General features: G+C 49.2%; 1 protein-coding gene across 1 annotated transcript in view; it reads right to left on the bottom strand.

Annotated features, from left to right (window-relative positions):
* Positions 1-12,231, bottom strand: part of GALNT16 (polypeptide N-acetylgalactosaminyltransferase 16) — an 87,040-nt gene extending 74,809 nt beyond the window's left edge. The window contains exon 1 of the mRNA XM_081291734.1: positions 11,661-12,231. Coding sequence (XP_081147860.1) covers positions 11,661-11,834 — 174 coding nt within the window. The 5' untranslated portion in view covers positions 11,835-12,231. The remainder of the gene's footprint in view (positions 1-11,660) is intronic.
* Positions 12,232-12,535: the final 304 nt, after the last annotated feature.

Raw genomic sequence — 12,535 nt, 5'->3', positions numbered from 1 at the left:
CTAAAGGCTCAACAACTAAAAAAATAGATTTTAAAAAATCACAGTAGTCTTATGTTTAGGTGATTTCCAAGGATAGGTCAAGAAGACTTTGCAGCCAGGTGTGATAGCACACACCTGTAATCCCAGTAGCTCAGGAGGCTGTAGCAGGAGGATCTCGAGTTCAAAGCCAGCCTCAGCAAAAGTGAGGTGCTAAGCAACTCAATGAGATCCTGACTCTAAGTAAAATACAAAATAGGGCTGGGGATGTGGCTCAGTGGTCGAGTGCCCCTGAGTTCAACACCAGTACCCCTTGCCCCTCCAAAAAAGGCTTTGCAGCTTTGGCTTAAGTCTCTTGGATTGCTTGCTCCTGGAAAGTCAGTCATCAGCCCATAAGGAGTAGGCAGGCCCTTTTGGAGAATTGAGGCCTCCTGCCAATATCAAGCACCAAGTTTCCAATTATATGAGAGAAACACAGGTGACTACAGCCCCAGCTGACGCGTGACTGCAACCTCATGAGAAAACTCAGAACCACCCATCCAAGACACTCTCCAATTCCTGGCCCAAAGAAACAAGGAGAGAAAATCAATGCTTATTGCTTTAAGCCATTAAGTCTTAGGGTGATATGTTACGCAGCAGTAGGTAACTAATAAACAAGTTTACAAATGGTAACAACCTGTTACTGCTAACAACTTATATACCAGTGCTTGTATAGTACTGTGCACTAGGCACAGTTCTAAACTGTTTATGTGAATTAACTCATTAATCTTCACAGCCATCCTCCAAAATGGGGCCTGCCAGCATCTCCATTCCACAGGTGGGAAAACCCAGGCACAGAATGTTTCAATAATTCGCCGAGTGGCAGAACTAGAACACACATCCGGATGCTAGGGCTCTGGTGTCTGTGCTGACAACCACAATCCCAGGCTGCCCCGTGAGCAAAGCCATAAGCAGAAATTGGACACCAAGAATCCAGAAATGTTCTCAAATCTACATCCCTACTTTTAAGGACAGGATGAGAGGAAACAGAGAAAAAGGGCCAAGTCTCCTCTCTTCCCCTAGACCATGGTCCTGCCCTTCTTGGGTTTATGGCTCTGCCTCCTGTCCCCACAGGCTGGCCCTGAACCACAGCCAAGTTCATCTCCATGGAGTAAGGGGAGTGGCTGTTGAGATTTTGCCAACAGAAGTGCTGACTAAAATTGTGCACATCTCCTCAAGGTTCTGGCCCCCGGAGGTGACCATCATCTCCTCTGCCCATGGTCTGATTCTCTGTGACCCTGATTCCGGCTTCTTCAAAGTGGCATATCCAGTCTCTAAAGTGGAGAAAAATCTCTCCAAGAAGACAACTTCATCTAATTCAGGATTAGTAAATATAAGGTACATAGGGTGGGGCCCCTTTCCAAGCCCTTTGCAGACACAGTGAATCGATCCCAAGCCCTTTCCCACTCAGCCCAGATGCAGCCTGGGAATCCTTCTCACCCGGGACCCAGCCTTCCATTTCCCCAGGTTCTGAGCTGGCTGCAGAGCTGAGATCTATTTGTCATTCTGGCTCTAACAGGACAAAGACAGAACACCAAAAGCAACAGACTGGAACTAATCCCTCTTCTTTCCAGGGGAGTAAAAGGCTTCCTGCCTCCGCAGCTCCCACCCCTCCTCCAAAACCCATTTTACCACAGCAAGATTTAGAAGGGATTTCTAAAAGAAAAGACTGCAAGAAATATTGACCTTGATTTTAATGACCATATGAGGACTAGGGCCCATGCTGGGAGGTGTCCTGTGCCCAAAGGTGATGGTGAATCAGGAACCCACAGCTTGGCAGCAGCCATTCCAAAAAGGACCGGAAGGCCTGAGATCTAGATAAACAAGGGTGTGTAGCCATTCCCTTTGTATGTGACCTTCCCTTGATAACCTCCTAGCACTTTAGGAGCACCAGTACTTTCCAACAGAAATAGAATACAAACTATGTATGTAACTTAAATTTTTTCCAATAGCCACCTTAAATAAATAAAATGAAACAGGTGAAATTAATTGTCATAATATATAGGGAACTGGGAATGTAGCTTAGTGGTAGAGAACATGCTCAGCACATTGGCAGGATGAGGGTTTGAATCCCAGTACTTCCCCCATACATACATAATTTAGCCCAGAATATTCAAATAGTATCATTTCAACACATTAAGAACATTAGTGAAGTATTTCAATATCTTTTTTTGATGCTCAATCTTTGAAATATAGTGTGAATTTTACAGTACATTTCAATTTAGATACAAATTTTTCACTAGAAATATTAATAAATAAAATTTAGTTAAAAATATAGATTCTGGGACTGGGTTGTGGCTCAGTGGTAGAGCACTCACCTGGCATGTGTGAGGCACTGGGTTCTATTCTCAGCACCAAATAAAAACATATAAATAAAAAATAAAGGTATTGTGTCCATCTACAACTATATATATATATATATATATATATATATTATATATATATATATATTTAAAAAATATTTATTTTTTAGTTTATTTTTCAATTTTATTTTAAAATGTAGACTCTGCATATTGAAGTTCTTCTAACCACTCATAAAAGTTCTCCAACAACTGAAATGAGCATCTATTTTAAATTTTAAGACAACAAAAGTTAAATAAAATTAAAGATATAGTTTCTCAGTTGCAATAGCCATATTTTGAGTACCCAATAGCTACAAGGGCCTGATGGCTACTGTAAGATCCGTGCAGGTTTGGACCAGATAAGGGGAGCTCTTCCCACCCACAAGTGATGCCAGGCTTCTCTCAGAGTCCCCATGACTTTTCTGAGGGCTTCTGGGGACTCTAGGGGCACTCTTGCTTGGGCCTATCACCTCACACTCAGCTTTACTCTCTGCCCAGGCCCTTTCTCAGACCCTGTGCTTGGCTTGCCCCCAGCTTTGCCCCAGGGCTGGCTTTCCGCTTCACCAGGCTCCATACTCTGAGTTCTGCAGCAGACCCACCCCACCTTGCTCCCAGCCCCCAGTCCAGACCCAGGCCCAGGTGTGGTTCAAGGACCTCCTTGTCTGGAAGGGTTATTTAGGAGATGCTATGTTCTCTGTTACACACAAAAAAAGTGGGATTGACCATCTTGGGGTGCATCCAGGGAGGACGGCATTTCATGTTTTGGGAGAAGGCCCTGGCCATCTTTGTGCCCCCACAAGTGGCACCAACAGTGCCAAAACATTCCTGTGAGCAGCCTCCACTCTGCCTGGACCATCCCTTTTGGCTTGATCTTCCCAAGGCAGCTTTGCCCTCCCTGGTCCCTGTGTGTGCTTGCCTGTCTCTTGGATCCCTTTCTTATCTGGCCTATTGGATTGGTAAACTATTTGGGGACTGATCAAGCCTATGTTCTTTCCCACGGAACCTCCAGCTGGGCTCTGCCCCAATCTTGGAATAATGTCTCCAGCCTCCCAACCCCAGTGAGAGATTCCACAGGGAGGTGGAAGATGGCTTTTAAGCAAAGAATCAGGTGTCGCACTTGAGAGGTGCCAGAAGCACCCCCCAACATACACATGCCACCAACTGACCTCTGACTTGGCAACTTTGGAGGGTAACATGGGTTCCCTCTGGCTATGGAAACACAAGGCCGGACCCCCTTGAATGCAAGGCCTTGAAGTATCAGAAGCCTCCGTGACAGTCTGTTTAAAGAAGTTAAAAGCCAGAGCTGCTGGGAGAAGATAAAGGGTTGAAAATCTGGACTTTGAAAGCAGCATCTGAAAGGGCATGACTGACAGCGGCTTGATGGGGCACGCGTGACCTGAACCACAAAAATAAAGCACCTGCGGCTTGCCAGGGACACATGAAGCCACATCAGACCAGTCACCCGGGCACTTGAGCCTCAAGGAACCCAGCAGCCCCTGCACCCACACAGGGTTGAAAAAATGCTGCCTGGAGTCCCAGGTCCTGCCAGGCCTCAGGCTGCACAGGTACCCACCACGGGGTCTGAGGAAGGCTTTGGTGGTCAGGGGCTCTGCTTGAACAGAAGGGGAAAGAATTCCAAGCGCCACATTCCCAGAAAACCATCTCCAGAGTTTCAGCTGGACCTGAAGAGCCCACTGCAAACCGAATCCGGAAACAAAGGCAGATGTGATCAGGTGCCACCAGGGAGAGGAATCCTCCCTCCCACAAAGTCAGAGTCCTCCCCCATCCCCCCCACTCCAATATTTCAGCAAGGGACCCATTATCTTTTGTCCCTTAAATCTCTTCAGGCACCAGCTTCCTCCCTTCCCCCTCACCAGTCACACACACACACATACAAAACACACAGCTCACACACACTACATATAGCCCACACAAACGCACATGGTACACATATCATGCACACACCCACACACATCACACGTGATGCACAGACACATATCACACACACTCCACCTATGACACACACAAAACACACAAGGACCTCATTGATCACACATTATAAGGGAACAAAGTGTTCCAAGCCACAGAACATTAAGAACCAACAGTTACAAATAAATTTGATCATCTTGCTGGAAATTTTTCTGAAATGAATGACATAGTTCCCTGACTTACCACGCCTGTACACGGAATATAATTTGTCACTTCCTGATGATTCAGGAGTGTGTCTGAGCCTGTCTGTTCCGCGGCTCTGAGGCCTAATAACCTGACCACCAGCACTGACTGCTGTGCCGCTTGCTCAGGTTGCCCCAGACAAGGACACCAAGCATACACCCTTGGGACAGTGGCCTGGACCTTGCTTGGCTCTCTGGATCTTTTTTTTCTTTTCAGTGCTGGTTGAACCCAGGAGGGCCTGAGGCTGTCTGGCACACTCTCTCATGTCTGTATGGCTCACACTCTCCTTCCATTCAGGACACAGCTTACCTGAGAAACCCTTCCTGGCCATTCATCCCTCATCTTTCAGCCCTCTTAGATTGCTTTATTTTATTTTCATAGCATTCCCCACTACCTAATAAATCATGTTGATGTGTTTATTTTCTGTTTCCCTCAACTAGAATGTTAGCTTATTCCACTTCTATTTCTATTTTATTATCCTTAGTGCGGTTAACAGTCCTGGCACATAGTAGGTGCTTGGTCAATAATCGTCAAGAGAATGAATAAATGATGCCTTCAGCATTCTGACCAGTATGTGCATGGAGAGAGGGGTTGCTCCCATCTCACATGGCCCTTTTTGGCCTTGGTCCTTTGCTGTCAGCTGTCACTTCTCAGCATGGACAGCAGCTCCTAGCAATTCCCTCACCTTCGTCTAATCTGCTGGATTTGTAACCAAGGAAAAGTTAAAGGTTGCCAGGAGAAGGGCAAACTTGAACTGATTTTTCGGAACAATGTTGATTTCCAAGCTGTGGCCTCTGGAAAGTTCCATGCCTGTCTCCTGCTATCAATGCCCTGCACAGAGATCTTCGTAGCTTCCTTGAGGTCTTAGATGATTGAGATGTCTGAAGTCCACCTAGAAACACTTCTGCATGCACATGTGTACATCACAGATACCTTCAGTTTCTAGTTTAGCAGAAGGGGGCTGCCCAGCTCTGCCAGATGGTATTTCAGGGAAAGACAGAAGCAGGTGGGTCCCAGTTGATTCCTCATGAGAATTTAAAGGTTTCAAGAATTTTTGAACTCTTTGTACTGTGGGAAGTGCTTATCTACTGACAGGGAGGGCCTACAGAGAGACTGGGCCAGCCTTTGTACCACTCCAGTGTTTGGTTCGTTCTGCAAAGAAGTTTTCCTTCTGCTGCAAAGAAATCTCTCTCCCTATAACTTTTACCAGCTCTATTCCCTGGAACTCCACCGAATAATTCAAATAAGTCCTCTGCCTTTGATGTTGGCTCACTGCTCAGCATTGATGAGAGAATCACAGTGTATGACATGTGCAGAAGTTTCTATTTTAATTGAGGAGTCAAGAGTGATTCTAATCAGTCAGCAAATATTTAAAAATTAATGTATTGACTTTACCATTATAATGTTAATAAATGCTTATTATAGAAAATGTTGAAGGAGAAAAAAAATCCCCAACCTGTTAGCATTTTGTTCTGTTTGTTTTTTGCATTTTTCCTCCAACAAATGCTTCTGGAGTGAAGACAAAGGAAAGTGCTGCTCTAGAGGCTTCAGGAGAGACTCACTGATAGTTATCCCTAGGAATCTGAAAGGAAGTCCAGTTCTAGGACTCACCCCAGGGTACTCAAATCTAATGATGTTCAAATCCCTTATACAAAATGGCAAGTATCTGCATCTAACCTATGCACATCCTCCTGTATGCCTAAATCATGTCTAGTTTCTTATAATACCTAACATAATATAAATATTTTGTAAACAGTTGTTCTACTGTATTGTTTAGGGACTAATGGCAAGGGAAACAAGTCTACATGTTTGGTACAGATGCAATTTTTTTTCTCCTTTTTTTTTTTTTTTTTTTTTTTGGTACCAGGGATGGCTTAACCATTGAGCCACATCCCCAGCTCTTTTTAATATTTTATTTAGAGACAGCATCTTGCTGAGTTGCTTAGGGCCTCACTAAGTTTCCGAGACTGGCTTTGAACTCACTATCCTCCTGCCTCAGCCTCCCAAGCCACTGGGATTATAGGCATGTGCCACACAGTTGTTTGAATCCCCAGATGTGAAACCTGCAAGAGATGGAGGGCCGACGATCCATCAGTCTTGAATCTTCCCCTGAAGATGCTCCAGAGAAAAGACGTGTGCCTGGACTATAGAATAAGAAACATCTGGTTTCCAATGTATTCACTAACTATGAGTGAGCCTCAGTTCACTCATATGTTACTGGACCTAAAAATGATACCTAGCTTATTAGGTTATTGAGGGAATTCAGAAGTAAACCTTGTAAAATATTTACACAGCGTCAAAGTAACCAATGAATGTAGCTGCCATAAATATATTACAGAGTAAATGGCTATTAGGAAGGCTAGACAGGTATAGATGATCAAGGGCCACAGATGTTCAGAGACAAGTCGCTTGAATCGGTTTTCAAAGAGGGCCATACACTGTCAGTTATGGTACCAGGCAAGCATGCTGTCTGATGATGTGAACTGAATTTACTGCCCAAATATAATCATTGTTTGACACCCATCTGGAGGCTTGACTCCCCTGCCTCTTCGCAGAAGACTCAAGTCCTGAATCTGTTTGGCCTCCTGTGTTTTTGTCCTGCTACTCATGAGGAAGGTACTTCAGGTCTCCTTAAGAAGCAGGCAGGGTATGAAGCTCCAATCTTGTCACTGTAATGAACTGCTTGGCTCTGTGCTCCCCTCTGACCCTGGAGGGATTGCCTCCATTATAAAGCAAGACAGCCCCCAGGGTAGCTCGGCTTAGCCCTACCCACCAGGGTCTCCTCCATGTCTACCTTTCACTGGCATTTCTATACCCAAGGGTTTCCTCTGCTTTCTGAGCTAACACAGCCACAAGAGAACAGAGCCACTCCCATGGCCCTCAGAGCAGCTGGTGGGGGGATTACTGTCATAGCACAGAAATAAAGGGGCTGTCAGGAGAAGAAGCACCTTCAGACCAATCCTGTGCCCTGGGGCCTCTGGTTTCCTGGGAAGGGGCTCTTGGGCTGTCAACACCCCCTCCAGATATAGATGTCTCTGAGCTGTCCCCATGTCCCACAGGGAGATCTCAAAAATAGCCCAGGGAAGGGCTGGGGTTGTGGCTCAGTGGCAGAGTGCTTGCTTCACACATGTGAGGCACTGGTTCAATCCTCAGCACCACATAAAAATAAGTAAACAAAATAAAGATATTGTTTTAAAAACAATAGCCCAGGGACAGACCCTATTGACCAGAAACTGGCCCTTTAAATCAGAACCTTTTGGCAAAGGGAATTGTGGGTGTTTCTGCTTCTCCCTCCCCACCCACTTTCTTTAGTGTGGCATCTAGATAAATTAAATACAAAATCATCTTGTCATTTAGGTAAATCATATTCCCATGACACCAAAATGCACACATTATAAATATAAACTCATCCCGATCTTATTGAATCCTCTGCTTTCAGAGAACAGTGTCAGTAAAGCCATCATTGGTGTCCCCTCCTACTAGGTAGGTGGAGATCCCTGAAAAGCCTGAGGGTGACTGGAAACTTCTCCTGACAGGGGCGTGTCCCTCCATGGCCTAGACCTCATAGCATCCTGCAGGAGAACTTCCTTAAAGCCCTTTCCTTACTTCAAGAATGAAACTATCATTGGTTTATCAAAACATCAACAAAGGCTGCCAATCATTCAACCCAAACTTAACACTCGGATTAACCAAGATCCAGTGATGGTCAATATTTTGTCCATGGTCACTGAGCAGTATCTCAATTTCAGGATAAGAAACTCCAGTTTAGGAAAACTCTTGCCCAAATCTCTCATGGTTTGACATTTGAGGATGGTTGTTGTTGCAAATGAGTATACCTCTGCTGAAGACACCCATAATGGGTAATATTTTCCAATAAAGTAAAAGTCCATATAACACCTTGGCCTCCCATGCCTGCCTTTTAGAGAACTGGCATATGGAAAACCTGTGTCCAAAACCAAAACAATCACAATGTTCTCCCCCACGGGGCAGCTCAAGATCCCAGCATGTCTGTTCTGCCTCCTGCATTAGGTGGTGTTCTTGACAGTGTACATCAGTGTAGATTCAAGAGATGTATCCCAAGTATACTGCCTTGTCCATGAAACACAACACAGAAAAGTTGCAAACCTTGCCCCATCCTTAGCAGCTAAAGAAATGATGGAATCAGGATCTCCCTTTAGTTTTGCAAATCCTATAACCAATTTTTCACCTCAGAATTTGTGATACATGGGCTGACAGCAGAACCCGAATATTAAAACTCAGGACCTCCCAGAGAAATCGGGCCATACAGTTGCCATGCCAACACCCCACAATGGCAAACAAGTGTCTCCGAAGTCCAGAAGGAACCTGGCTGGCTTCAAACAATCCAGACAGCAAGAAGGCAGAGCTGCTGCCTGGGCAGCCTGTTACACAGCCCTTCCCTTACCCGGCTCAGCTCTTTGATTCCCCAGGGGAGTGATGATGACGCTTGTCTGAATTTGCTCCACTTCTGAAATCAGGACTGGCCACCTCATTCTCTAAGAATCTGAAAATCCACATGCAACATTCTGACCTGCCTGAAATGGCAAGGACAGTCAGTGGCTACAATTCCAGGGAGAACAATTTCCCAGCTGCACCTGCCCCTTTCAAGTTGAACAAAGGATTCCACTCCTGAAGATGCATGATCTTGCATTTCCTTACCTCCTTACTTACATTCAGGGTGGACTTGCAAAGAAATATCAAGGGTATCTGAAGCTTCGACTATTGACTGCTCTCAGAAAAGGGCCAGAAAGCTATTGCACTTCTTTGCAAAAGAAGTTCTTATTAGGACTTGTTGCGTTCATCAATGTGGAGACGCCAGGAGCTTCCAACACAGTCCCTGCATGCAGAATTTACACTCGCTTTAGAACTACTCAGAAGTGAATTAACTCAAAGATAGGAATATAAGACCAGGCAGTGTTAAGGGCAGTGTGTGGCACTGATGCTGACAGAAAAGACTTCCAGAGATAAAGCTTAAGAACGGAGAGGGAGCTGGCTGTGTGCTTAAGTGGCCAGAGAAGGCTCAGTCACTTCGACCCCTGATATTATTACTCTCCCTTTCTTCCTACACCTTCTCTTCCAGGCTCCCAGGTGTCTTCCTGATCCTCTTTTACTCTTTTAAACTTAGCTTCCAGATCTCAGCCCTTTTCTTACCTGCAGCAAGTTAACACCTGTGGTGATAAGGAGGGGCAAGAAGATGCTGGCCAGCATATTCCCCCCACCTCTAATTCCTACCCCTCAAAACAAGGGTTGTATTCCTCCAGCAGTATCCCCACTCCAGGGCTCACACGTGGGAGGAAGCAGGAGAGAGATGCCCCAGCAAGGTTAGGGTCATGGTTCTGCAGAAGAGGGTCTGGGTGACTTAACCGTGCCCTCTCTCTTCCTTGATACCCTCCCTTGGCCTTTTTCCCCTTCCAACTCAGTCACCAGCATCTGGCCAGCTTGCATCTCCCCTCCTGGCCCCAGGCTGGCCTTCCCTGAGACCAGGCTAGTTCTCCCAGATGAAGGCAGCTAGGATGAGGGCAGTGTGGGAGCTCCCTGGGGTCTGGGGCCACTACTGGTCTGGCTGGTTCCAGTTGTAACCTAGACTTCAGCACTCTGGGGTCTTGACACAGGAGGCTTTTCCTCCAGGCTTTCAGTCCAAACACTGTCAAGTGCTTTGGAAACAGTGTCCTAGGGAAAGGATCCAGAGCTCAAAAGGAAACCCTCCACTTAAATAGGCTTGCCCCCACAGATGCATACAGACTGGGATCTAGGGTAAAGTTCATAACCCATTATTTCTGCAAAGGTCAGGTTCCTTTGCAGAAATAATGGTTCCTTTGCTGAGGATTTTCACTTCTTCCCAGGTGGGTAACAAGAGTGGAATCTGGGGCAGGATGGGAATATGAGAGTGGTCCAGCGATTGCTTCATGTTCCTGGAGTTCTGAGGCACCTTTGGATAAGTACGCTAGTGTAGTACGCTAGTCGATAACAAACCTCAGCTCTCCTGACCTTGTACCTCCCCAAGGAGCTCCTCACCCCGCCTCTCCCAGGCCCAGATCTTTCCACGTCAGGATTGCACCCTCCCCCAATCCCCTACTCCGGCTCCACTCTGCTTCCTGGTCCTCGCTCCCCCAGGCTGCCGCGGCCAGCAGTCTGTCGAGAGGGTAGTCATAGACTCTCGTTCACCACTGGCCCCTGTTGGAAGAACGCACCAGAACGCACCCGTTCAAGTGCGCTCTCTGCGGATCCCAGAGTCTCCTGCTTCAACAGGTGCCCCTGCCTGGCCACAAGAAGCTGTCACCCCGTGCCCGGGCGAAGGCGGCGACAGGAACGCCCCCTGCAGGACGGCTGGGGCTCCGCAAGCCACCGCCGGGGTCCCCAGAGCGCCTAGGGCCCCCGCAGCTCCACCAAAGCCCCAACCATTCCACACAGCCTTTGTTTCCCTGCTTGCTAAGCCGTCCCGGAGCTGACCCCATGCGAAAGAATCGCCGAGTCCAGGCGCGGACACAGCCGGCTCAACTGTAGTGTGAACACTAAGGTTGGGGGTGCGGGGCGCATACAGTACAAGACCCTTCCCTGACCCACAGAACCCCCTTGGAAGGGTGTCAATGCCAAAGAAAAAGGTCCGCGTTGATCCGGATGAGAAGCAGCTCTTAGCGACCCTTCCCTACCCACGCCCCCACCCGACGTCCTTTATCCCCAGGAGGCTGGAGAACCAGTGCGCACCGCCACCTACGCGCTCAGCTGCGCGGTTTCCACCGCCCGATCGCTGCGCTCAAGGGCCAGCTGCTTTCTCCGCCCCCCCCCCCTGCAAGGCACCCGCAGCCCCTCAGCCCCCAGCCCCGGCTGCGCAGAGCCGGGAGATCCGCCACGTTCCCAGTCGCGCGTGCACGCAGGGCCCACCAAACTTGCAGCACTTTCTCCCAACCCCCACCCACTGTCACCCTCCCTCCATCCATGCACCCTGGCCCCGCCGGACCAGCAGAGGTTGCCATAACAACAAATAGGAATGCTCCAACGTATACAAAGCCGGCCTGGCGCGGCGGGCCCCGCGCCCTGGGCTGCCGCGCGGGGGCAGGACGCGCGCCGCGGCTCCCCCGCCGGCCGGCCGCCCGGCGCGCCGGGCGTACTCACAATGAGCGGGATGGTGCGGTCCTCGCGCAGCTGCTCTGGCCTCCCGCCGGTCTTCTGCGCGCCCCGGCCGCCGGAGGCTGCGTGGGCTCGGTTGTCCTGCCATAAGTAGTAGAAAGTGCCCAGGATCCAGGCTACCGTCAGGATGGCGATGGCATTGGCTCGGATCTTCCTCATGGTGGGCGGCCGGGCGCCCAGGGTGGGAGCCGGGTCCGGCGTGCTCTCGAGGCCGGGGCGGGGGCGCTACCAGCCCCAGCTGTTTGTTTTCGCTTGCGCCTGGCTGCTCAGTCCTGCAGAGCAGAAAAAGGAGAGAGGTGGGGGGGGGGGGGGTTGTGATAGGGAGAGACAGGAGCGCGGAGCGATCCTCACGGTCCTAATGCCCTTCAGCCCGCGCTTCCCCCGGGCGCCCATTCATTCGCGCGCAGAGCCTCATCCGCGCTCCAGCTGCTGCTGGCGGCCCGGGCCGCTGCGCACCCGTAAAGGAGCGCAGGGAATGGAAAGTAGCACGGGCCTTCCTCCTGCGCTCAGGGACCTGGCGAGACAGAAGCCCGCGGCGGAATGGCGACGGGTCGGAGCCAGCTTGGTCTCCCACCGCTAGCCGACCGATCGCCCGGCGCTGCCCCCGCGCGGCCCTAATGGGTCCCGCCTACCCACCCCACCCCCGGACCAAGAGGCCCTGAGTCACCGACCAGAAATGCGCGACCCCCGGCCTTGGCCCACGCAGTGGAGCTGCAGTTCCGGGCGGCGCTCTGAATTGCGCTCCGGCGAGGGGTTCTAGGTGTGTTTCACGAGTCCTTGAGAAAGGGTGGCAGGGAGGAGAGGTGTCCTGAGTTTACACTGGAACCCTCCACAGCCTAGATTCCGATCCGTGGGGGAGC

The sequence above is a fragment of the Spermophilus citellus genome (assembly GCF_964194105.1).
Source record: "Spermophilus citellus genome assembly, chromosome: 4".
Taxonomy (NCBI): Eukaryota; Metazoa; Chordata; class Mammalia; order Rodentia; family Sciuridae; genus Spermophilus; species Spermophilus citellus.
Note: the sequence above shows the minus strand (reverse complement) of the source record. Positions and strands in the feature narration are given on the sequence as shown.